The sequence below is a fragment of the Montipora foliosa genome, chromosome 11 (genome assembly GCF_036669935.1).
Source record: "Montipora foliosa isolate CH-2021 chromosome 11, ASM3666993v2, whole genome shotgun sequence".
Classification (NCBI taxonomy): Eukaryota; Metazoa; Cnidaria; class Anthozoa; order Scleractinia; family Acroporidae; genus Montipora; species Montipora foliosa.
In genome coordinates, this window is record NC_090879.1 from 28,067,008 (window position 1) to 28,092,007 (window position 25,000).

The 25,000-nt window shown below is 36.3% G+C and overlaps 2 protein-coding genes across 4 annotated transcripts in view; one reads left to right on the forward strand and one right to left on the reverse strand.

The window, feature by feature from the left end:
• Window positions 1-16,176, forward strand: part of LOC137974790 (uncharacterized) — a 16,299-nt gene extending 123 nt beyond the window's left edge. Inside the window, exons 1-13 of one of the 2 annotated variants that reach the window (XM_068821770.1) lie at window positions 1-77; window positions 183-314; window positions 2,354-2,465; window positions 4,048-4,131; window positions 4,818-4,903; window positions 6,002-6,024; window positions 6,106-6,157; window positions 7,226-7,320; window positions 9,097-9,179; window positions 10,555-10,693; window positions 11,922-11,997; window positions 15,218-15,327; window positions 15,743-16,176. The exon at window positions 1-77 is cut by the window's left edge and continues 19 nt beyond it. In XM_068821770.1, coding sequence (XP_068677871.1) covers window positions 4,121-4,131; window positions 4,818-4,903; window positions 6,002-6,024; window positions 6,106-6,157; window positions 7,226-7,320; window positions 9,097-9,179; window positions 10,555-10,693; window positions 11,922-11,997; window positions 15,218-15,327; window positions 15,743-15,820 — 753 coding nt within the window. In that variant the 5' untranslated portion in view covers window positions 1-77; window positions 183-314; window positions 2,354-2,465; window positions 4,048-4,120 and the 3' untranslated portion in view covers window positions 15,821-16,176. The remainder of the gene's footprint in view (window positions 78-182; window positions 315-2,353; window positions 2,466-4,047; window positions 4,132-4,817; window positions 4,904-6,001; window positions 6,025-6,105; window positions 6,158-7,225; window positions 7,321-9,096; window positions 9,180-10,554; window positions 10,694-11,921; window positions 11,998-15,217; window positions 15,328-15,742) is intronic. The other variant, XM_068821768.1, reaches the window with a different exon arrangement.
• Window positions 15,712-25,000, reverse strand: part of LOC137974786 (uncharacterized) — a 19,643-nt gene continuing 10,354 nt past the window's right edge. For both annotated transcript variants that reach the window (XM_068821764.1, XM_068821763.1), the window contains 3 exons: window positions 20,580-20,681; window positions 19,089-19,140; window positions 15,712-18,763 (listed from right to left, as the gene is read on the reverse strand). In XM_068821764.1, the coding sequence (XP_068677865.1) occupies window positions 18,429-18,763; window positions 19,089-19,140; window positions 20,580-20,681 (489 nt within the window). In that variant the 3' untranslated portion in view covers window positions 15,712-18,428. The remainder of the gene's footprint in view (window positions 18,764-19,088; window positions 19,141-20,579; window positions 20,682-25,000) is intronic.

Below are 25,000 nucleotides of genomic sequence, written 5' to 3' on the forward strand. Positions count from 1 at the left end.
TGCGATGAATTGCTTCAATTCCAGGCATTTCGTCGACTACCTTCACTCTCTTAATGGAAATTGTTCATGTAGTATCGGTAAGGATTTCGGTATTGCATTCTAATGTTATTTTATTCGCTACCAGCAAGTTTCGTTGGTTTTTCGGACAAATTCTATTTGTAACGGTTTCGATACCGTCACAGGACAGTACAGTACGGGGCCCTTGGTCCGCGAGAAAAAAGGATAATCTTGGATATCTTACCTGAATCAAAACGCCACGAACTGAAATTTTCCCTGAAGATAGAGTTTTCGTTTCTTACGATAAATTTAAATTGGTAAGTTCCAAACTGAAATATTTTTCTTGTAGTTCGTAAAAAGGTGAACGTTCGTAGGCAAGAGAATTTGGTCCTTGGTCCGCGAATCATGCAAGCAGCCCAAAAAAGTACCTGTGAATCCCGATAATTTCTGTGCGAACATGAAAATCTGTTTATTTTCCTTGATATATCTCAGTTACAGTCGTATTGGATGTCGTTGTGGGTATAGAATCTGCTTTTATTCAGGGTTTATTTTCAGTTGCGGGGCTAGCCTTCTCCCAACACAAGCGTCATTATTATGCGCCGATCAAATCGAAACTTTCTACATCCCCACCCCCGGCCAAACCCCGGGCATTTGACTGTCTTCTGTGCCCGGGCAATGGGAAATTTGACCTTTGCCTGCGTGGGGTGGGAAAAATTGAACGGGAAATGTCAGGTTTCAAGTGATTTTTTTGCGGGCACCAAAGCAAATTTCCCTTTCGTAAATGGTCGTTGACATTTGAAACGGTCGTTGCCATTTGTCAGAACGGTCGTTGCCATTTGAAACGGTCGATGCCATTTATAACGGTCGACTACACACTTCACTTCAAAGAAAATTAAAAGAAACAAACTGAGAAAAAATATTAACAAATAATAAGACAAAAAAGAAAAAAAAAAAACATTTATAAAAGAAAAACTGGAGGAAAAAAAGAGTCCGAAAATTTCAAGACTCGAACTCGGGTTCTTAGCCCTCACCCTAAACAGGGTCCTGTTTAGGGTGAGGGCTAAGAACCAGAGTTCAAGTCTTTAGTACGGCATTTGAAGACCATTTTGCTCTGATGGGGCTGGAATGTTCACGAACGATCCAATCTTCAAAAGTTCAAATGCCCGGGCGTGGGGGGGGGGGGAGGGATGTTGAAGTTTCGAGTTGATCAGCACATTAAACGGTATAGGTATTCCAGACATACAAAAAAAAGTAACCCGTTCGTTTTGAAAATATTCAGTTAATTAAAGCAAAGACCTTTTTCATTTGTCATTGTTGATATTTTTCAAGAGTCGATGAAACAAAAGCTTAAAACTCTGCAGAAAATTTGTTTCCAACCCTCAGTAATTAGTTTATCTGTAAATCTGTTCTGCAAAAAGACGTGTTCCTGTAGCGTTTTATCTGTACACAAGCTAAGTAAACATGACCGTGTAATTTACGGAGCCGCAAAAGTAGGGATTTCTTAGAAAGATAAATTAACATACTTGACAACAAACTTGAATTTCGCACCTTCTCCGACAGCAGGAAGCCGAAACTTCATCATGTAGAAGATGAATAATCAATAAATCATCAGAAACCTTTGTTTTTGGTCGTATTTTACTTAACGATGAAGTATGACATCATGTTCGGAAAAGTCGCAGACCAAGGACTTCGTGGACCAAGGGCCACATGCTGTACAGGTCAGTGTGGCAGTGCTGTTTTGAAACAACACCAACAACTTGTTTTTCGCTTGACAGACCATATTTTTGTATCTTCTTCCAAAAATGTCAACGTTTGTTTAAATTTCCTTGTATTGGACCTTGATTTTCTAATTGATTTCCCAATTCAAACTCAAGAAGCCCTTTATAGAGGTAAATGTCACAGTACTCATGTTCACTTGCAATGATAATAACCTTTGTACAATAAATGGCTGCAGTCTCAAAGAGGCAGTTGCACGCAGCCAATCTTTGTGCCTGTGTCAGTTAATTGGGGAAGGGTCAGATATGTCCAAAAATGCAGGTAATTAGATGCATGGCAAGTTTGATAAGGGTAACAAGTGTCCTTACAGTGAGCATTGGTCCCTGAATTAATAAAATTAATCAATAAACAGGTAATCCCTAACTGCCCATTTCAGACTTTTTGAGTGCCAAAGAGAAACACTTTTGTTGCCTTTTTGCTTTCTTCCATCTTGGGAATGGTCATTCTTTTAATTTATAAAACTATATTTTTGGGAAAGCAATCACAGGATGACTGTAGATGAAAACAAACATCTAATGAATTGAAGTTTTTTATGTCATGTTTTAACCATAATTTTCTTTTCTTTCTTCGCTATAACCAGGTAACAATACAGCTGCTGAAGCAGTTCATCATCCAGTAACGTCATCTATTTACATTGCTTCTGCCATTCTTTGCTTTTTACTGGGCTTAGTAACACACTTGAGATACAACAGGTATTTATGTCTGAAGATGGTGTGTTGATCTACTGTACCAAGGCATTGGCTAGTCCAATGAGGCCGGTGGCCTGTCTCGCCAAGATCTTGGCAAAAACTATGTCTTGTTCATGCTGTGATCCTGGCCTGAGCTACCGAGATTTCAACAGACTGTGCTTAATAATAATAATAATAATAATAATAATAATAATAATAGTAATAGTAATAGTAATAGTAATAGTAATAGTAATAGTAATAGTAATAATAATAATAATCCCTTTATTAACATATTCCAAGCAAATTGCTATTTACAAGTAAGAAGTAAAACAAAAAGAAGACTATTAAAACCTATTTACAATTCATTTCCATTAAAAAAGAGACTAGTACGAAGTAATAGTACGAAGTAATAGTAATAGTAGTAATAATAATAGTAATAATAATAATAATAATAATAATAATAATAATTAGAACTTCAAAAGACCGCCCTCCTAGGATCAAATCACATCCTCCCAAAAGTTCTATTGATCGAATGAAGATCATGACTACCCATTAGAGCCCCAGAACCTGGATTGGATCCGATAATAATAATAGTAATAATAATGATGATGATGATGATGATAATAAAAGTACAAAATTTGGCCAGAGAATTGAGTAGAATGTGGGAAGTGAAAACCGAAGTCGTACCAATTGTATTGGGGGCTTTAGGAACAGTGCCATTGCGATTGAAGGGCAACTTAAAGGGCATAGGAGTAGACACATCAATTACCTTAATCCAGAAGTCTGCATTGCTGGGATCAGCAAGGATACTAAGAAAAGTATTGGAAATGTAAAGGACAGGAAAAAGAAACATTTTGGTGTTCCTTGGCAACTTGTTGCCCGACACCACAATTTTACCAGCTGTTACAAATTTAAGCTGAGTAGTATGACTATAAAATAATAATAATAATAATAATAATAATAATAATAATAATAATAATAATAATAATAGTAATAGCTGTAGCTCACTGAGATGAAAACCGGCAACAAAATGAAGAGGTGGTTACCACTGGCACTCAAAGCCAAATAAATCAAAGGAACAAAAATATACGCTGACAAGTGATTGTAATAAAGAGAAGCAGCGTCACGAAAGGAGGCCTGAAATGAGGATCAGTATCCCATCGACTCAAAGAATTGGTGATAGTGTTCTCATGGACACACGACTATTGACCTGACCTTGGAAATAAAATTCAGTGATTCTCTGTAGATGGAGATCTACAATGTAGCTTTATTATTATTATTATTATTATTATTATTATTATTATTATTATTTACTATCATTATTATTGTTATTGTTATTTGTTAATATTATTGTTGTTGATAATTATTGTCCTCACTAATATTATATCTCGGATAGTATGCACGGTACCCATGATTGGCTCTGATTTATGTTTAACTTACTCTTTAGGAAGGCCCGCTTAATTTTAGAGTTTGACTAAGTTGTTGCTTGAAGAAAAAGTCACTTTGTAACTTGCAGTACAGTACAGCCTTCAGTCTAGGTTAAACATATCATTCAATCATGTGTCTTTCCTCTTTTTCATGAAAGTAAATTTCTTAATTTTTTTAGGATTGAAGTCCTTAATATTACTGTCAGAAGCAGTGTCATTTCCAATGTGCCATGGATTTTTTATTTCATTCTGATGTGCCTGAGGTGAGAAGTGCACTTACGTGTATGTCCAGAAGTGCAAGTGATGAGATGCAAGCCCAATTTTGATATCCAACATAAAGTGTGCTTAAAAGTCTCAGCATTTTCCTACCCATTTCTAACAATAAGCTTAAGGTAAAGTTTAGCATTACTTTAAGGTCAGCTGTGAGGGTAAATGCAGCAGTTTATCCTTACTTGAAAAAGAAAGGAAAAGGGAAACTTATTTAATAAAGGAACTTTATTTTAATGAGTGTCTAGTTATTCTAGCGCTAATAGACACTAATTGCAGACACAGTGAACTGAAATCAACAACCAAGTCAAATGTTAATTTTTGAGGAGGTGATGTTGAAGTTGGGGAAAAAAGCAAGAGAATGAGACTTTAATCACAGGTCACAACAAGTTTTTGTGGTATTAAAATTTGATTTTTGTGAGGTAATAGGAATTTAAACCTTGTTTGTTTAGACTTTTTCGTTGTCCGATAGAAGAACGTATATACTGTTTATTCTGTATTGGCATACTCGGACCCTTCAGAAACTTTAGGCAGACTTCAGTATACCTCATATGTAATAATTATTAATCTTTAAAGTGAAAGAATTATAAGCTAGTGTCAGTGAAACAGTAACAACTAGGAAAATTATTCCTAGCCTGAAAAATTGTGGATGTATGTGGTTTTTAAAAATTGATTTTTTCAGATCAGTTGCTGGTTCAGTGGTATATGCTATCACAGAGGAACATGATAAGGGCCATCCCGAAATACTAGCAGCATATTTTATGGCAGGTTGTGATTATTAATTTTTTTCCTCCTGAACCGTTTGTAGTACTCATAAGGGTGGCATTAATTAATTAAATTCAATAATAATTATTATTGCGATCACATTTTTGGAAAATGATCGCCAGAAAGTTTTAATGGTAAAGCAGAAACATGCTGTGTAGTTTTGATGGCAAAAATGGCTTGCATTTTAACTGGCATTCCTTCATGTAAATGCAGAGCTGATTCTGGACAGGCCGTTATAGTGCTGCCCCCTTTACATGCGTTTTTGCTTTCATATGTGGAGTTTATTTTGGGCGTGGTGCTTAATCAAAGAAATAGGTTTAATAATATTCTTACTGATACACGTGAACATGTACATTTAACCCTTGCTGACATATATCTGCTGACTGCTCAGAGGTTTATAAACATTATTTTCAGTACTGTCTGATTCTTAACAGTGCCAGGGCGCTTTCCTTGCAAGTTTTCCTAATTGGACAAATATACTAGGAATGATAATCATTAGGTAAGAACGTGATTTCAAGTGCAATTTGGATTAAAATATAAAGCACTGTCATGCAAGTAAAGACCTACAAAATACAGGCTCTGGTAATTCAAAGTCTTTGAAAAAAATTACAACTTAGTGCTTATTTATTCCAAATTGTATATTAATAAAAATCGTGTGATTAAAAATTTCAACATAGCTTATTGTAATTAAGCAGAAGCAACACATGCGTGTCAGACAATCATACAAGAATTGCATCGTCAAGGGCTCGCATTGCACTGGCTATCTTGGACTTTAGTTGATCATTGTCCAATCAGAATGTTTGGTTTGTTACCTCTTTTTGTACTGAATTACCTCTTTTCTGTACTGTGTTACCTGAAAACTGGACGTGTCTTAGCCAATCAGAAATGGAGAAAATCACCCATGTATATCTGATTCATGAATTCATTAGTGTGATGGTTCCAAACTGTTGAACCTGTTGATGGATCTACTGAACCTATCAACCCCTCCAAATTGTCCCAGGGAACACTATTATACATATCCTGCAAAACTATATATATGAGTACAATTATAATTATGTACGTCATTATTTTTAACTATGGGACACTTTTTCCCTCTTTTAGATGCCGCTTTAAAGTCTTTGGAGGTAATGTCTCAAGTTTTATGATTTTCCTTCAATTCTACAATCTTATGGTTTTCCTTAGTCTTCCATTTTTCATCTTTGAAGGTGCTGTGTCTCTCTTGGGCATTAAATCACCAGTTTTTGTACAGATCACAAGGCAAGTACAGTACATATGGGATTCAACCAAGCATTAAATTATTAAAAATAAATTGACAGTAATAACCGCCTGTTCCTGGTCCACAATAATGTTCTAAGTGACTTGTTTTGCATGTGCATTTTAAGGGAGCAGGCAATTGGCACAGTGGTGAGAGCAATCGCCTCCTACCAATGTGTCCCAGGTTGTATTCCTGGACTCAGTGTCATGAATTTGTTGGTTCTCTTTGCTTCTCCAAGTGGTTTTTCTCAGGGCACTCTGGTTTTCCCTTATCACCAAAAACCCACCTTTGGTTTTTATTCTGACTACCAGTAGTTAATCTGACTTGATTTAGGAGGACCCTTCTATATAGCACTTTTAGGGTAAAGGAGTTATCCTCAATAAAGCTAAGATTGTTATTATTTGAAGCAATTATTTTCAGCGTGAAATGTCACTGACTGATAGTCGACAGTAAATTATGGAATGACTATCTCCGGTTGTGTTAAGAAAATAACAAAAACTGGGGGTAAGAGGATAACATTTACAAGAAAAGTTTTTAATTGGCCCAGGTATGTCAAAGAAAATTACAGTCATGTCCAATACATGTGAACTGAGTTCGGTTGTTCAACGATCAACTCGACAGGAAATAACCGTAGTCAGGTCATGCAAAAGAGAATTCAGCTAGACTGCCAGAAGTGAAGACTTCACTAATCCTCTTAGTGTCTCAATGGGTCTTGACGGATGGTGACGGGTTCTACGACCTGACAAGGCTGAAGACGACCTGACTATTTTAATAGCAGTCAAAAATGGTGCCCTGTCCAACACAAGCATGCTAGATATGTGTATTCCAAGTTCTTAAAGCCACTAACGGAAACAAGTACATTGAGAAATAGGCACACATACTACACATGAATGTACCTCACTCATTAAGCTTTGAAACAACAAGAAACAATCACGCTACACTTGACTCGGTTCATGTGTATTTGACAACCCTTGAAAATTAGCAATAACTGAATACTTCCTCATGCCTTTCAAATACATTGAAAATTGTGTTGGAAAAGCAGAGTACCTGAGGTTATAAAATATTTTTAGGTTTCCTTCAAGAAGAAATAAACAATTACAATTCCGAAGAGTTCAGAGCATCTGACTCTTATCAACATCTATCAGTTGTGTCAGCAACAGCTATGGTAAATATTAAAGCAATGTTATTTTATCCCACTCATGTGTACCGTAGTTATTCGGTTATAAGGCGCACTCAGTTATAAGACGCACCCCAAACTTAGCAATTCAATCAAGCTAAGTTCTCAAACTGAAAATTACGCGAAAATACTCGGTTATAAGACACACCCGAAAATTGAGAGTTATCAAAAGGATGTGATGAATTTGAGAACAATTATCCTCACACTGAGCACGTGCTATTAAGCATGTATGCAAATTTCCGTTTGTTTACTTTTCTCTTGACGTCGTTTAGTGTTCTAAAGGTCTCTAAAAGCGCTATTCTTTTTTTAAATTGACAACTAGTGTCCTTTTCTTGTGTTGTTTAAACTGCAAGTTCTTCTCAAATTGTGATCTTAAGATTTTGTTGCGCGAAAATACTTGGCTATAAGACGCACCCCAATTTTAGCACTAACTTGCCACCCAAAGACAGATTTTTCTTGAAAAAACCGTGCGTCTTATAACCGAATAACTACGGTATTTCAAACCATCTTTAACTAATTATTATTAGGATGTTGTTGCAAAGCTATACACATGTTGTTCCTACATGGTTGATTTTGGTTTAAAGTCCACCAGCATTATATTTTGTTCATTGAGCATTTTGGCTAATTGGTGGTCAAGTGGCAATCCAAAGAATGATAATTAGCAACTATTCACCGAAGTGGAGGTGGCTAGTGGTGGATGTTTACTGAGCTGTGAAGCGGAGAGGTAAATAACCACCACTAGCCACTGACACTGAGGTGAATAGTTGTTTTAGTATACTAAAACAGTGAGATACATGTAACATAGCACAAAAAGGTGATTTTAATTGATTTATTTCTGCAAAGATCACAACATTTTCTGGCGCAAATTCTGGGCGAATTGCCCGGAGGTGAATAGCAATGGATATCCAGAGTTTGAGCAGCCAATCAGCATGCACGTTCAACACTTTCCACTGTTTTGGTATATACTGTTAATTAATAATAATAATAATAATAATAATAATATAATAATAATAATAATAATAATAATAATAATAATTATTATTATTATTATTATTATACTGTAATATTCTAGCAATTATTGTCCAAAGCATGTATTGTGTCCTGCCTCATCAACAGTGTGGTGTTTGACGGTTTTATGTTTTGGAAGGAAGTAAAAATTACCCGTTTGATTGACAGTCTTAGGGCTGCTTTCTCAAATCAAATTTTTCACTTGAAGCAGACACTTTAAAGAGCTAAAACTCAAAGGGAATTTGTCCGATTGCCCCCAAATTGGACGGTGGCTACATTAACATGATTATAAACAACAAAAACGTTTCTGCGACTTTTTTTATATCAACTGAAAATATTTTTTCCCTTCACATATTTTTAATACTATTTTGAAAACGTTCTGTAACTTTTCACTGTAAGTGAGTATGGCAAAACGCAGACACTTTTTTTAGTGCTTTGGGTCAGGAAACAGAGGAACAAAATAAAATAGCGAAAGCAAATTTGCTTTGACTTGTAGCTTTGTAAAGGTGATTTGGACGCTCACATTTAGAGGTCATGAAAAATTTGACAATTCATTTAATTTCAAAATTCTTGATATGGTTTGATAGCCAGCTCTATAAGCTGTAATTTGATATAGGGGTTTTGGTATCTACAATTTAAACCAGACACGCTACATCACTGCTTATGCAAAATTTTGGACGGACAAACAAAGAGTATTATGGTATTTTTGATACTGGCTAATTGTTATTTTGTACTTTTTTTTTGATGTGAGTATAGAGTATAAAAAAGAATAAAGCTGGAGCCATCTTTGTGACTCAGTTTATCTTGGCAGTGCTGTTTATGGTAATACTGGAAGATCTGTAAGTATAAGCTCCTTTGGCTAATCAAAAGTGTCAGGGTTCATGTTTGAGAGTTTTAAGCTCTTGAGCTTCCATATGGAAATCTTAAATCAGGTGATGGAATTCAATATTGGGTTGAACATTGTCACATTCCTGTTCAGTGGTAGGGCCCCAACACAATGTTACATTATTCTTGTTGTAAATTACGCGGGAGTGTCAAATTCTGGGACAGCACTTGATGAAGATCCCATGATGGAATCAAAAGCGTGTGCTTTAGAAAGTTTCACTATTTAAAACTTTGAAACTTGTTCATGTTTAAATAAATGTCACAGAACCAGTAACTTGTTTAGACTTTATGCTTGGATATACCGGCAAAAGGACAACTGAAAACTCAGAGTCCCATGAAAGATTCAAACTTAGGTATGACCTCTGTAACACTGGTCAGATGCTCTTCCCATTTTGAGCTACAAGAACTGTTGATTGGTTATCCAGGTAATTTCTGAATCAATGTGTGACGCTGAGAACATCTGTGAGAACTGTTGATTGGTTATCAACTTGAAGATAATTTCTGAATCAATGTGTGACTCTAAGAACATCTGGGAACTGTTGATTGGTTATCAAGATAATTTCTAAATCAATGTGTGACGCTGAGAACATCTGTGAGAACTGTTGATTGGCTATCAAGATAATTTCTGAGTCAATGTGTGATGCTGAGAACATCTGTGATAACAGTTGATTGGTTATCAAGACAATTTCTGAATCAATGTGTGATGCTGAGAACATCAGATTCTGTGAGAACTGTTAATTGGTTATCTAGATAATTTCTGAATCAATGTGTCATGCGCCTCGAATTTTCAGATGCAACTAGAAATGTTTCAAGGTGTTATGCCAGGGGGGAGGACTCCGATATGAAAGGGGCTTGGATAAATTTTCATTGTCTCACTCAGGGGTGTAAATTTTGGAGTTTGGTTGGAGGTAGGGTGTTCTGAATAAAAGGCCATGATATGTAGTTGTGAAGGTCTCGTTTAGGATTTCAAGTGAAGAAATATGAAGCTCACTAGCTGATTTGAGTTGTGCTAAAGTGAGCTCTCTGCTTTTAGCTACAGCAAGGCGTGTGGTGTAAGCCAATCACAGCACTTGTTATAAGAACACTTTATTGTAGCTGCTATATATCAATAGCCGTGACTCAAAGTCTTACAAAATTCCAAAATTAAAGCTTGCATGGACTTAATGCAAGATTTTTAATATAACTACTGGCTTCCCTTACAAGTCAAGAATGAACTTTCAGTCTCAAATTGTTTTTAATTAACTTTAGTGTAATATTGAAACCTAAGGGATATGTGGACAGTACTTCCATAGGATTTGGTATTAATAATTATTTTGTTTATTTGCACAGACACCTTTCTAAAGAACAGCCGGACATTTTCTATTGGCTATACATTAGTCTTTTCTGGACTCAGTGCATTACCCCGGTTGTCTTGGTTATTTTGATTGCGGTAAATAAAAATGAGGATGGCCCTTCATTATCAGTCAAGGTATTAAAGGAATGTTCTTTTTGTGCTTAAGGGGCCTGTGCCATGAAATGTACCCAAATTGAGCAACTCAAAACTGGCAACCAAATCAAGCAAAGCAAAAAAAATGACTACTTATAACGTGGAAGAAAGGTTTGAATAAAAAAGCAAATACAAAATTAAGGAGACAGGGATGGGCAAAATTGAAGAAGATTAAAATGGATTGTGATTGGAGCGTTTGAAAACTGTTCAGGTTAACAGTTTCTCAAAGTGGATCTCTGTTGTTTGTAACTTTAATTATGTATGCTTGACAGACAATTTTTCATCACAAAGCATTGGTTTGTGCTGCTTAAAATTAATTTTTGAGTTAACGTTAAGTTGTGTAGCGAGAAGGGGAAATTAGTTTGATGTAATCGCATGGGCCCGAGGGGGATTAAGGATTAATTTCACGCATTTTTCCAAATTGCCCTTGTCACAATTTTGTGAAAACTTTAAATTAAATATAAGTGAAATTAATCCTTAATTGCACGAGGGCACATTGCGATTACATGTTAATCACATACAGGGCAAAATTATTGAGAGAAGCCAGTGTTCACTAATACTGCGACAAAAATTAATGAGAATCAACTTACAGCTGTAACATGATTTCATTCGGTTAAAGTTAATTCTGTCAATAAAATAATTGATGCTGTCAACAGAGAGAGAGCTTAATTTAATTAAACTGTATTTTACATGTGGACAAAAAGCAGTTTAATCAGAGTCAGAATATGAAAGAGGATTCTCTTGTAACTTTGCTTGCTCTGGATAAGCAACTTATAAGCAACTCTTAACCTTTTCACTCCTGAGGGGTTTCCCGGTGATGAGCAAAATCGTCTGGCATTAGACAGAGTAAAATCTGTAAGTCTCAGTGGCCCTTATGGGAGTGAAAGGGTTAACCAATCAGGATCAAGTAATCATGCCCTCTTGATTACCAAAAGTGACCTCGTGATTAAGAAAAAAATACCCTCCATCTCAGCCAATCAACATTCAGTAAATTTGCCCTGTATAATTTGATAAAATGGTAAAACAACACAAAGTGAACTGCGCTGCCATGACGCTGCCCCTTTAAGAGAAAAAAGTGTGGTATTCATTTGGCAGAGATTCTCAGATTTAATTTTAGTGTGTATTTTAATGATCAGGAGGAAGTTTGGCCTAGTTGTTAGGATGCCTCTTCATTTATTCCATTGTTCTTTTTGGTTTTTTTACCCTTTAGTTGCTCTGTATTGCTGGAGTGATATTGTCTTTGCCAGCAGACATACCATCATTCGTCTGGTCTTGCACATGCAATTGTGAGTATTTGCTTAATACACACAGGAAGCAGTTCAAGAACTTAAATATGTATTATAGCACTTGGTCGAGCAGCTGCAGTCAGTCTACTTCAAATTAATGATTCTTACCCACCCATCCCATCCTTGTTTGTAATGCATCTATCAATGTTAAGCCCGAAGGGGGGGGGGGGGGGGATCCCTGCGAATGTGGGGCATTTGACCTCTATTGCCTTCCCCACCCTCGGGAATGACTAAGAATCTGGGTCCCAGGGTTGGGACGTTTGCTTTTTTTGCACAGAGGAATGAGACCTAGTCACATTGTCCCATGTGCTGGTCTGTGCGCCGGGGCTAAAGCCCTGAAAGACTGCTATTTTTAATACAGATAAGCACTTGTTTTTATATTTATACAAAAACACTACTTCTTAATACTCATTTTCAATATAAATTGATGGAAGACCTTACTTTGTGGTGATTGGGTGATCGGCAATTTATATCAATGATTTGTAAAATATACACAACAACTACTATAAACTTAAGGGATATTACTTCCCCAAGGTGGGGCTATTTGATCTGATTTGACCAAATTTCGGGGCCCCACGGTGGGGATTTTGACCAAGAATTCTTTTGAAAAATCAAATGCCGCAAATATGCCTGGGGTCCCCCCCCCTCCCCCCCCTCGGGCTTAACATTGATAGATGCATTAAAAGGGTACTCTGACAAAAATCGCATCTTTCCTATTTGAGCCATTTTGAAACATAAACAAGTAGTCTGTGTGAGAAGAAAAATGCGGTTTACTTTTTTCAAATATCTCTTTTCCTTCCAGAGATATTCAAGTCATACACTCAACCAAATTTTGTTCAAGTATGATGAAAAGAGATATCTCAGAAATTTTTGATTTTTTGCAGTAAGATTCTACTAAATGTTCTTCACAATATGAGCTTAACAGTTCTGTTACCATGGCATCATACTGGGTTCCAGACCTCCCCCATATTAAAAGCTTTTCTGGCCACCTTTGTCATTCCATTTTGATATTTGCTAACAGCACTTCATATGCATGATCCAGCAAGCATATAAATGTGTTAGCTCGAGTTTGTGGCCTTGTTTAACATTTTTCAAGCTGAAAATCACTAACATATTGAAATCAAGTGGGTGGGGACTGGAAAAGAGTGAGTTGCCATGGGAACAGAATTTTTTATAGTCATAGGTGTGTTTCCTGTAGAACTATTTGACTACCAAGTTTCAATGGTCTGCACTGCAAATTGGCCAAGGTAGCTCTATTTATATACTCAATATAATATCATCAGTCATCTCATTTGCATATTTTACCCATTTTTCAAACTTAAATATCTCCGGAACTAATGCATGTATTTGGAAACGGTAAATGGCATTTCGTGTTTTTTCATGGAATTCTGAGGGGATCATATTACCACTTTAAAGGAATACCATGATGGGGAGGCAGTGTGGCCTTGTGGTTAGGACACTTGTCTTGACCTGTTCTGACCTCTAATTGTATTTGATCCTGGTAGTCCCCTGTCTCAGCTGCACTTGCAAATAGCCAAGTAGTTCGCCTCTAGCCAGCTGGGATTCTTAATTAACAGTTGTTGTTGCTGTTGTTGTTCTGTTTTGGCATTTTATTCATTGTGTTTTGTTGGCCCTGAAAAGCTCCCCTATGGGGAGTGGTGAGTTATGTATGTACTTACAGCTGTTTCGAAAAGGTTGCATGTCCAAAAAAAGCATAAAAAGCAAACGCGACAATTCCTAAAGTCATTATGGTAAACTGTCAGTTTGAGTCAACAAAAACATGACGGCAGCGCTATCGAAAAAAGGCGCCTAGACATACATGCTCATGCTGTGTTACTGACATTGAGGTATGAGTGAGTTTCAAAATTCAGTCAAATGATCGAGGCCATGAATTAGTAAACAAAGGGTTAGGATTCACTTCAACTTCAACTTCACTTTATTTTTGCACTTACAGTTTTGACATTATAATATTAATTTAATTAACCTATAAAAAAATAATATAAGAATTAAAGGTGACACTGGTCTATAGTTTGTGCATGGAGGCTAATAGAACCACGAGGTTATCGAGTTAGCCTACATCTCGTTTGAGTGAACATAAAAAAAACATTGGAGTAGAGGGACAGATTACTAAAGGAAAGAGCTAGAAGAATTGGGGAAACTTACGTTTGATATTGCTGAGATAGAACATAGTTTTAAACACTTACACTTGATATTTCTTGCCAAAGGTCAATGGCCATAAATGAAATCATTTGTTTGCCAGTGTTTGTTTTTACTCGAAATTTGTGAAGATTTTGATTGGCTGCATGCCTGGTGTTATAATGATGTACGTTGCTGTCATACTGGAAAAAATGGTTAAAAAGTTATGGCAAAATACCTATGTGCGATGCATGTATAAATTTGAGAGCATGCAGGTGATATACTTTAGTTACCATTAACATTTCCAAGATATTAAGAAAAGGTAGTGCACTATCAGTATTTTTGCCAGACAGAGTTGCAAAGAACATAACCTACCGGTAATAACATGATTTTGCTTAGTTTGTATTAATTTTTTTGTAAATTTGTTTTGCTGGTGCTGCCCCAGGCTACAATAGCATAAGAAATATAATGATAGATAAGATCCTTATTGAGTGATTTTTGTCATATAGCACAAAGAGAAAAACGTGAAATGGTAACAACAAAGGTGGTCGCCGGTCAACATTCGCGGGTAACTGCACTTTTACCCTCTGATGTCATAGATTTTGCACTGTTACCCGCTCTGAGACTTTTGTCGGGAAACAGTTTTATTGGTAGATGTCATGTGACCTCAAAGTAGCCAATGAGGGTGCGCTGTTGGGGGAAAATTTTCAGCTATATAACAATTCATTTTGTTTCCCTTGAATCTCACTGTTTCCCTCGGCTGTGCCTCGGGGAAACAATGAGATTCTCAGGAAACAAAATGAACTGTTTCCCTTGGGACCAGTCATTAAGTGTTTAATAACAAACTATTATGCACAGTAATCTTTGCATGCTACCCCAGGTACTTAGTACCGGTAATTTGTTTTTGTATACATGAAAAGTAACTGTTGTTACAGTTCATTCTGTGTCAATACAGGCTGTACATGTCCATCAGCTAAAGTTGGCTTAAGTCCAAAATTAAAGAGGCTTTTGGTAATTTACATTCCCAAACTCATCTTCATTTTTTTTATAACAACTAATATAATATTGTTTTTTCTCATAATAGGTGAGCCAAAGTGTTTCTTCACTGGGTATGATTTTGCATTATTTTTCTTGATTCCTTCTACCATCATTTTCTTCATTGTGCTGAGGGCAGAGTACCTTCGACTGGATCAGGTACAATAATTAAGTTTGTTGGTTCTCTAATCCATTCCTACATGCAGGTTTAACATGCCCATTGGGCAAACTTGCTGACCTACTTGCTTGTGGGGCTCCTTCATTTGTCTTTATTGTTAAAAAAAAAAAGATGCAAAATACTGTGTCTTTGTTGGCTTGAGTCATCTTTTGAATGCTTCATTTGATCAAGTGGGGGCTTGTCTGGTGGTCAAGTCGTGTGAGAAAGTTGCTTGCCTGAACATGAAATCTACTTGTCCAGACAACTGGAGGGAGGTTTTCTCTCTCCTCATAAACCAGCCAATGAATGATTTGATATGAGTTGATGTGATTTCTGTACTGGGTCCCTAATTAATGCCCCAATTCTAAATAAACTTGACACTCAAATTTCATTATTATTTTATTATTTTACTTGTAGGAAGCCAAATACAGTGTTCTCAGACAAGAAGTTATTTCACAATGGTCTGTTCATTCAGAGACAATACTTCCAAGTTGAAAAAAAATAAAAAATTAACCAATATCTTAAAAAAAATAGTCAGTGGTGTGACACACACAATACAAATCATATGACACAGGAACTGACTTTAAAATGTTCAGTCATAAGTGATGATTTTTAAAGCATTAAATCTTATTATTGCCTGATTCAATTGACAGGAATAGTTTTTTTTTTTACAAGAATATCAATATGTTGTGAACTGTACATAATTTTTCAAAACTTATAGAGCACAAATAGAGTAGTTTTTTAAGAAATTAGAGTTTTTTAAAAATGTTTGTCATAGCCAAAAAGGCATAAATTATTTCTTATCAAATATAAGAACTGTGATAGAAAATTAAAGAACATAGTCCAACAAGAATTTCTTTTGTCTGTTTTTCTTTCTCTCTATAATGCAACTTGATAACCTCTACGTCTACTAATCGCCCTTTAAAACTATTTTTCTGGTCTCCATTGTTACAAAGACACTTCATCTTTCAGGGTGAAAGGTAAATGTCCTGCTCCTTTAATTAAGGCACTATGATAATTCTGGAGGTGGGGGGTGATAACCCAGACCTATTCACCCCCCATCCCTGGAATAGTGCCACTTTAAAATGGTTGCCTGTCTCTTGTGGTTGATTCAGAGGACAATACTATTATTACTACAAAAATTGCTGATCTGTAGAATGGGCCTGAATTATCGAGTGACTGCCCCGCCAACTTCATTTAAACATTTTGATGAAATTCCTTTCCCGCGGCGTGAGCAACTTTCACCCTCAAGGAGTACCAGAACAGCCACAACAATGGAACGAAATGTTTTCAAAATCAGGAGTCCCGGAGGGGAATGGAGAAAATTGTTCTTGTCCAGCAAAGAGGTTGCAAGTGGAACCATGGACTCGTTGTTACTTCGAGAGCAAGAAATAATTTATAATAATTTAATAATTTTATTATTTCTATAACGCGAAATTCATTAATATATGATCTAACGGGCTGGCCTGACAAGTAGCGTTGAACACAACACCTCTCAAGAAGAATTTGAACTATTTTCAAGCAAAGGTAGGCGGGGCAGTGACTCTGTGGTTCGGGCCCATTCCACAGATCGGTGGTTTTCATATTATTTGAATAGGCACAATAGTCTAGAGCTGTGTTCTATACCCATGCATTGATTTCAAAGTTGTAGCTGCGTGGTATCTGCATTAAAAAGATGCAGGCAAACGCAAGTGCATGCTCTTTCTACTCAAACAGAATCATTTGAAGGGCAGTGTCAAGGGGAAATTAAGGTTTCAGGCTAAGTTTGTTCCACAATAATTATCTCTGTATTATACATTGATAAGAAATAAATTATATATAATAATAATGCAACATGGAGCAGGAAAAAACTCTTGAAACCAAGTTGCCCACTGAGCCCGTAAATTTGCGTTTCCTCTTTCTCCCAAGCAATTTTGTCATTTCAATGGGAACCAAACATGGGTCATCAACTGACGTAACTAGGAACAGAAGGCTAGGAGTTAAAAATAATCCCCTGGGTTTTAGTACACTTTGTTTTGCACATTTTGAAATAGTTTCTGGCTGAATAATATTTACTAACCATCATAAAGACCAGGGCCAGGTTGTTCGAAAGCCGATTAATGCTAATCCCAGATTAAAAATTAACCAAGGAGTTTATTTCGATCTCAACTCCGAAATGCTGTTCAATACTGATATTCAGCAGAAAGTTACATTAGAAGAAGTCAATCTTGAAAAACAAAACTAAGCGAAAGAAACTTTCAACAAAAAGTTGAAACATGAAACAAAAGTTTACGCTAATCCTGGATAAGTTAATCGGCTTTCGAACAATAGGGCCCAGGGAAAAAACTTGATCCTAATAAATTATTTGTAACTTATCATGCAAGGTCAAACCCCTTTCAATCAAGTCCCACTGCAGCTGAAGACACTTGACTCGACGACAGTATTAGTAAACTGCAATGGATATATTGACAGAAAGCCTCTGATTTATTACATTGTTGTCTATTAAGCCCATTCACTTCTTGTAGGCATCCCAGAATGCCCCCAGTTGACAAGTAAAATCTGTTAAGTCTCACTCGGCCAGGTGTCAATGGGTGAATCAAATTGTATGTCACTGTCAGAGCCCCCTTTAAAGTATTTCATATGAAATACCTGCATGTGAAAATTATTCTCAGGTATTATATAATTTAGTACTTTAACCCTTTCACTGCCGAGGGCTCCCCCGTTGACGAGTAAAATCGTCTGGCGTTAGACAGAGTAAAATCTGTACAGTAAGTGTCAATTTGCATTTTTGCCAGTGAAAGGGTTAAACCGACAGCGGACACTATGGGCCTCATTCGCACGGTAGCCATATTGGCCATAGACAATAGATTTCATGCCCCGAGCCTTGAGTTGAAATGTTTGGGAACGAGTTTTGGTGCGCAACAACAAAAGTTTTCAATCTCTCGGGAATCAACATGGCCGCTGTGTGATTGTAAGGCCTATCAGTAGTATTTAAAAAAATAAAGGCTTCTTTGCATGGTCTTAATGCTTATTGACTGGCTGGCATGCCCACATTTGGCAAAAATACCACTAACTTGTTTGTCTATTGAATGTGAGTGGGAGCTCCTTTAACATCACATCCATGTTATGTTAGAACATCAACAATGGAGTCTCCTTCGCTCGCATTAAAACAAGCATCAACACTTGAATTCAAATGACAGTGCAGACTATTATCAGTCACTTCAGCCTCATTCTGCCCTGTTCCTTCCACATACTGAAATGGCTCTTGAATAGATGCATAAAGTGGAGAAATGTCCTGATGAATTTCTGGAAGATTCAAGCTTGTACGGTGCCCTTCCCTGGCTCCTAAGGTGACGTGACACCAGTGGACAAAGAGAAAGGTGGCTCGCAAAGAGTAGTGCAGCACAATTTTGAATAGGTTGCTGAGAAACACCACAAGTCCACCAACATAGGCAAAAACTGCAACAAAGGAAAAGTCTCAAATACGGATGCACACAATCAGTTATTTAAGTGCGGCTGATCTAAATAATTTCTTTTTAGAGCTTTAAATTGATCTCTTTGCCTATAGGGAACATATTTTGCCATTTTGTTAAACATTAAAGTCAGCCAAAAAAAAAAATTGTTAGTTGTCCCACAAATGAGGTAGAGAGAGGGAGCATGATAAAATAACACATTCTTTGTTCCTTTGCCACAATGAGTTGCCTCTGAAAAAAAGTGGCAAATATTATCTCTGATTTTACTTGAGAATTGCAAGGGAGAGTTATAGGAAAGTAACCAACTTTACCTGTCAGAAAAACAAAGACACTCAGGTTGTAGTTGAATAAACAAAAAGCACCCTATAGATGAATGGAAAAAAAACCCAAATAAATATCACACAGACTTAGAATTTAGATAAATCCATACATCAGCAAATTGCATTGGCAGTGCAGAAAAATGCAGGGAGTAAATTCCATAACATTAAGCTCACATGGCAAGAAATGTGTAGGTGGACGGGACTGTAGGAAAAGAGGTGTTGTTCTTTCCCTTCTCACATTCTTGTTTTTAATAAATGTGCAAGAGAAAAGAAAACATTATTATGGAATTTACTCCCTCCATGTTGACTTGGTTTTTTTTTAGCTCTAAATTAATGTACAAAGTGGTACGTATAGTGGCGGCGGACTATTGTAGTGGTTTATAGGGTGCTTGCCTTGAATTCCAGAGATCCCGGGTCCAAGACCTATTCCAACTACTTCAATTTGATCTGGGTAGTCCCTGGTTCAACTTGTTGACTACATTTTGTAAAAATATCCAACTGGTTTGCCTCTGATTAGTTGAGATTCTTAGCAGTTGTTTTGTTTATTGGCCCTGATAACCCCTATGGGGAGAAGTCGATTAGGTAAGTTACTAGGTATGTAAAGTACAGTCCAAGACAAAACATTAATAATAATTATTATTTTGTTTCAAGTGCAAGAGGTGAGACCAGAAAACTCTTACTCACACCCCAACATACAAAATGCCACTATTGATTTGATAGGGAAGTGTGTTGTGCTCTGGAAACAAACTTGTCATGGAGAGATGGAGGGGTGAGGCACTGACTTCATCAGCACAAGAGAAAAACAGAGGCAAAATCTGTCCCTCTCATTATTTGGGATACATAACCATGATACTATCAATGATAAAAAAAAAAAAAAACACTTCCTTTTTTTCTTCAGATTTGAAAGTGTGTTTGCTTAACCTGGCTGGCAAAGGCTGTTTACCTCAGGTGTAAGTTTGGATTTCAAGGTCTTCCAAATACTCTCATTCAGAGCTGGGAAAAGTGATGTTATTTACTCAAATGCAGCTTATTTTATAAGCAAAACACAAGTTTAAAGGTCTGAAAGCCTGAAATTCCTGTGCTGCATATTAATTCAGCATATACACGTGCATTGCATTCTTAAACCAGTGAGTCTTTGACATCATTTTCTCCTCGATTTAGCTCTCCCAAGATTTTAATTAAAATTACCGGTAGTAATGGCAAACCATTAAATAGGAAAATTCCAGTAAACATAAACAGGTGGCTTTTTAAAATCAAGGCTTAAAACTTCGGTCAATTAGTTTAATTAACAGAGTTTTGAAATCCAAAGAAAAAAATAGGCACGCACTGCGTACATGTGATTTTTGGCCATAGTGGCACCTTAACAAATATTTTGTTGTGCATATACATGTAATTATAATAATTATTATTATTGTCTGGTTTATAAAAACAAGAATTTCAAATCAGTAATACTTTTGATTCATAATGATGCATCTTTCTTACATTTTCTATTCTAACATCTTGGCAGTGGAACATCTTGTGTTTTTCCTTGACACATTCTTTCAGACCTTCTGGATTGCAAGTATCACATGGGTAACATTGAACCTATAATGTGAGAAATAAGATGTTTAACTATTTCACCATAGGGAAAATCTTACACGTCTATAGCAGAGGATATAGGCACAGTCTTTGGGTGAAAGGTAACAAAATGTTTCCATTTTGATGAGTAAAATTATCTGGCATCACACAGTGCTATTCTTATAGGAGCAAGAAGGTTTAAGGGGACCTAGAACGGTGTTGTTTTTACTGCGAAAAAACTCACTTCTGACATTTGTAGGAAGATCCTATCAAGGAAAGCCTGAATTTTAAGGATATGAAATAAAAAAATGGTGGTGACATTTCGAGTCATGTGCACTTTATTGAAAAGCAGTTTGGGACTGTAAATAATAATGAACCTTCTATTCTCTCTATTATTACTTTGCTCAAAGAAGATGTTAAGCTAACAGCGTGAAAATACTATGTCCCCGTTTAACCCTTTCAGCCCCGATAGTGCCAAATGGCACTTATAGATTTTACTCTGTCTAACGCCAGACGATTTTACTCGTCAATGGGGAACCCCTCGGGGCTTAAAGGGTTAAAGATCCCACACACTATTCAAAAAGAGTAGGGAACAGAGTTCCCCGGGTGTTGTAGTCTGACCTTTCCAGCACATGGTCGGTTTGGCAGGATTAGCTTGAATGGTTTCTGTGAATGAGACCACAATTGTGTATAACAGCCAGAAGTCAGGCTACTTAGCCAAGTACTGGAGCCTCACTCAAACTGAACTTGAAGGAAGTTGGCTAAAAATCCTTCTAACAAATTGTAGGCTACCCGTAGCCTCTTGTTTCTATGGGGTTCAACAGTTGCTTGCTGGTAGTTCCATTTTTAGATAATATTCTATGTATCTGTCATTGCAGTCATTGATTTTTTACAAAAGCCTGTCAAGCATGTTTATTTCCTTCTTAAGAATTTTGAGAAAACGATGAAACCTTTGAGTTTATAATACATGCTTCGACTGGAACTTCTGCCATCCTCAGTTAGTCAGAATACAAAGCAATGGAAGCTGAATTAATGATAGAGAATGCTAAAGTGAAAATAGTAACAATGGAACGTGGAAATGGACTCTTGAATGCTCCACATCTTCACTGGCACAATAGCCGTGCACTCATTGCCCAGAGGTGATTAAGTTATGGGAGAAAATTTTGCCAGGCAATGAGCGGTACGATTAGGAGAAGAAAATCGTCGCCGAGGGGGAGGCGGGTGGGTAAAAAACAATGTGATGAACAGGGAAAAGAGGTCGAAATAACCTGAAACATGCTGTTTAAATAAGGCATTGAATACCCAGGGGAACTAGAAGGAATGGTACCAAATTGTGCGAGAACACCAGAAGCATAATAACATTAAAGTGAGGCAAGATTTGCACCTATCGTGTCAGTGAAAATACTTCCCCCATTGACAAGTAAAAGGCTATAGTAGCGATTAATTTTCTGTTTGTAACTTATTTTTTCTTTTATTTATTTATATTTTTTCATACCTTAGTGTAAAGCAACATAGCATTACCAAGTAAATACACTGAAACTGAAACTGAAACTGTAAAATCATCTGGCGTTAGACAGTGTAGAATCTATTACCTTATTTACTCGATTTAAACACCGCTGCGCTCGTTTATATCATTTTTTGCATCTCTGTGGCAGCATATATTCAAGGGCGGCATTTCTTCGAGGTGGCTAAGTTGTTATGTTCCCATAGATAACATTGTTTTTACGGAGTATTATTTGAACCAAGTTCCTACAGTTGACGAGAGCAAATGGCGTTATTCTCGTTATCAAAAGAGAATGGAGAATATTTGGCAAGAATTGGAAGGATTGGAAGTTTGTTGTGCTCATTCAACTGATAATTATTCAAAGGTTTGTTTTCGTGAGTTATGACGAACCGAGAAGATACAGTATACACCCTCCCTAAAAGTATAAAAGTTTTAAGGTTGATGTTTACTGTCCTTCCAGAATCGTCCTTTCAAAGTTTGGAAACGTACACACAATCCTTTACAGTGGAATCAGGCTTGTTGTCCCACAGGGAGCTTTCTATCTGCTGTTCCTTTCATGAAATCGCACTTTGGATTTAGAAATAATCACCTTATGGAGTTTTGTGATGGACATTATCATTACAAGGGAGAAGGAGATAGCGTTTTTGGAGATGAAAATGTTATCGCTTTGTGTTCGTAGTAATAAACAGTTTACGTATTCTAGTTTTGTTAAGGAGAATTGGACAAAAGGAGGAATAATGTTTAAAGTTTATCGGTGTGAAAGTTGTGGAAGATGGAAACATTTTAAAGGTTATAAATTATGGATGTTATATTGGTTTACCAACCTGGGCCCGGTTGTTCAAAAGCCGATTAACGCTAATCCCAGATTAAAAATTAACCAAGGAGTATTTCTCTACTCTTTAATGCTGTTCAGCGCTGATATTTGGCAAAACTTTACATTGGAAGAAGTCACCCTTGAAAAACAAAAATAAGCTAAAGAAACTGTCACCAAAAAGTTAAAAACATGCAACAAATGTTTATGCTAATCCTAGATTAAGTTAATCGGCTTTCGAACAACCGGGCCCTGATTTTTTTTTCATACTGAATGAAGACTCAGAGAAGTTAACATTGAAAAGAAAAACTAATAAAATGACTAGTTATATGTACTGTTTACTGTTTTTTTTTTAGTTGCCGTGAAAGAGTATAAAGAGACACTTCTAAAGAAAATTCTTTGATGGGACAGCAGGGAAAGCTCCTTTACAGTAGATAAAAATGCTAAATAGCAGCCAATTCTGTCTCCTCAACCAGTTATGGTTTGATGTATTTGGAGATCTCTCTTTGCAGACTTCTTATAGTTCTGTGGTTTATCTGAAATGGTTTAAAGCTTTTTTTGTTTTTAAATTTAAAACAAGAACCCAATCCAAAGATTTTGGCATGAATTAAATGTTTAGGTTCATGCAATAAAAAATGTAACTGCTTTGAAATCTGTAGTCTATTTTTTTTGTCTGTGAGCCATGCTAATAACTGTTAATAGCTTGACTACAATGGATTTTTTGTAGTTTCCAGCACATTTCTGATTTGCTGGAATATTATTTTACAGGAGCAGGATATTATAACTTTGTTTCTTGTTCCATGTGTGCACTGGTACTTCTATTTCCCAGTGACTTCAACCTATTTTTCTTGATCTTTCTGACCTTGTTCAAATGCAAGCATTAGGCATTAGATGTATAATTCCTATTTCAATACTATTGCATTAATGTTTAGAGGCTAGTCAAAGCCTATTTACATCCTATTGTATGTCTATGTAAGTGCTATGTACATGCAATTTTTGCTATGGACACTCAATTTCAGTTAGGTAGATTCTACTTACACTAGGTATATGTAAATGCTATGAAACAGTTATGTTTTTCCTATTTCCGTGTTTTTTTACAGCTACAGCTGTATGTAGAGGCTATTTGTAGCCTATTTACACCCATGTTATCACTATGTTAGCATTGTACGTAACTAATATGTATACACTATATGTGTGTTGTGTATTTTCTGTTTCGAATCTACGTAGAAACTATGTTGAAACCACTTTTATTTTTGGACACAAAAAACCCCATAACATAGCTTTTACATATGCTATGTAAAGGTTCCATTTGACTAGCTAAAACATAGCATTTCCTTTCAAAATATACAGATGAGGCATATATGTATAACAAATGAATGAAGGGGTAGTTTCTAAAGAAACTGTGGTGCTGCGTCGGTGGGGAAGTAGTATACAAAAATTTGGTTTTATCAACGGAGTTGATAATGTAAATTGGCCACCGTACAGAGATTCTAAAAGCTGATGTTTCGAGCGTTAGCCCTTCGTCAGAGCGATTCCGTTGATAAAACCAAATTTTTGTATGTATAACATAGGCTTTGAATAAGGCCTCTATATTAAATATATGTATATCATAACATACCATTAATTTTACATATGGTCATTACATAGGATTTATATAGATTACACATAGTGTCTGGTTCTACGAGGGCTTTCAAAATCATGTTTAGTAAATCACTGACAACAAGTACAGTAGATCGTTTGTAAATATTACCGGTATTATAAACAGAAACAAGTTTAAAGTTCCAGAGAAAGGCTGCCTTGCAGTTATACCGGTATATATTTTTGGTCTTAACAATGCAATTACACATTGTGGAAATTCTGAATCTTGAAAGAGCTGCAATTGAAAGTAAATGACCACTTCGAAAGCAGGAAAATAAATGACATTTATTTACCAAGTTGTAACATGTACTTGTTCCTTTCTTACAATCTTTGAATAAACGCCCCATTCTTCTGATTGGGTGCGGTATTTTATTGATACTTTTCCTTCCACCT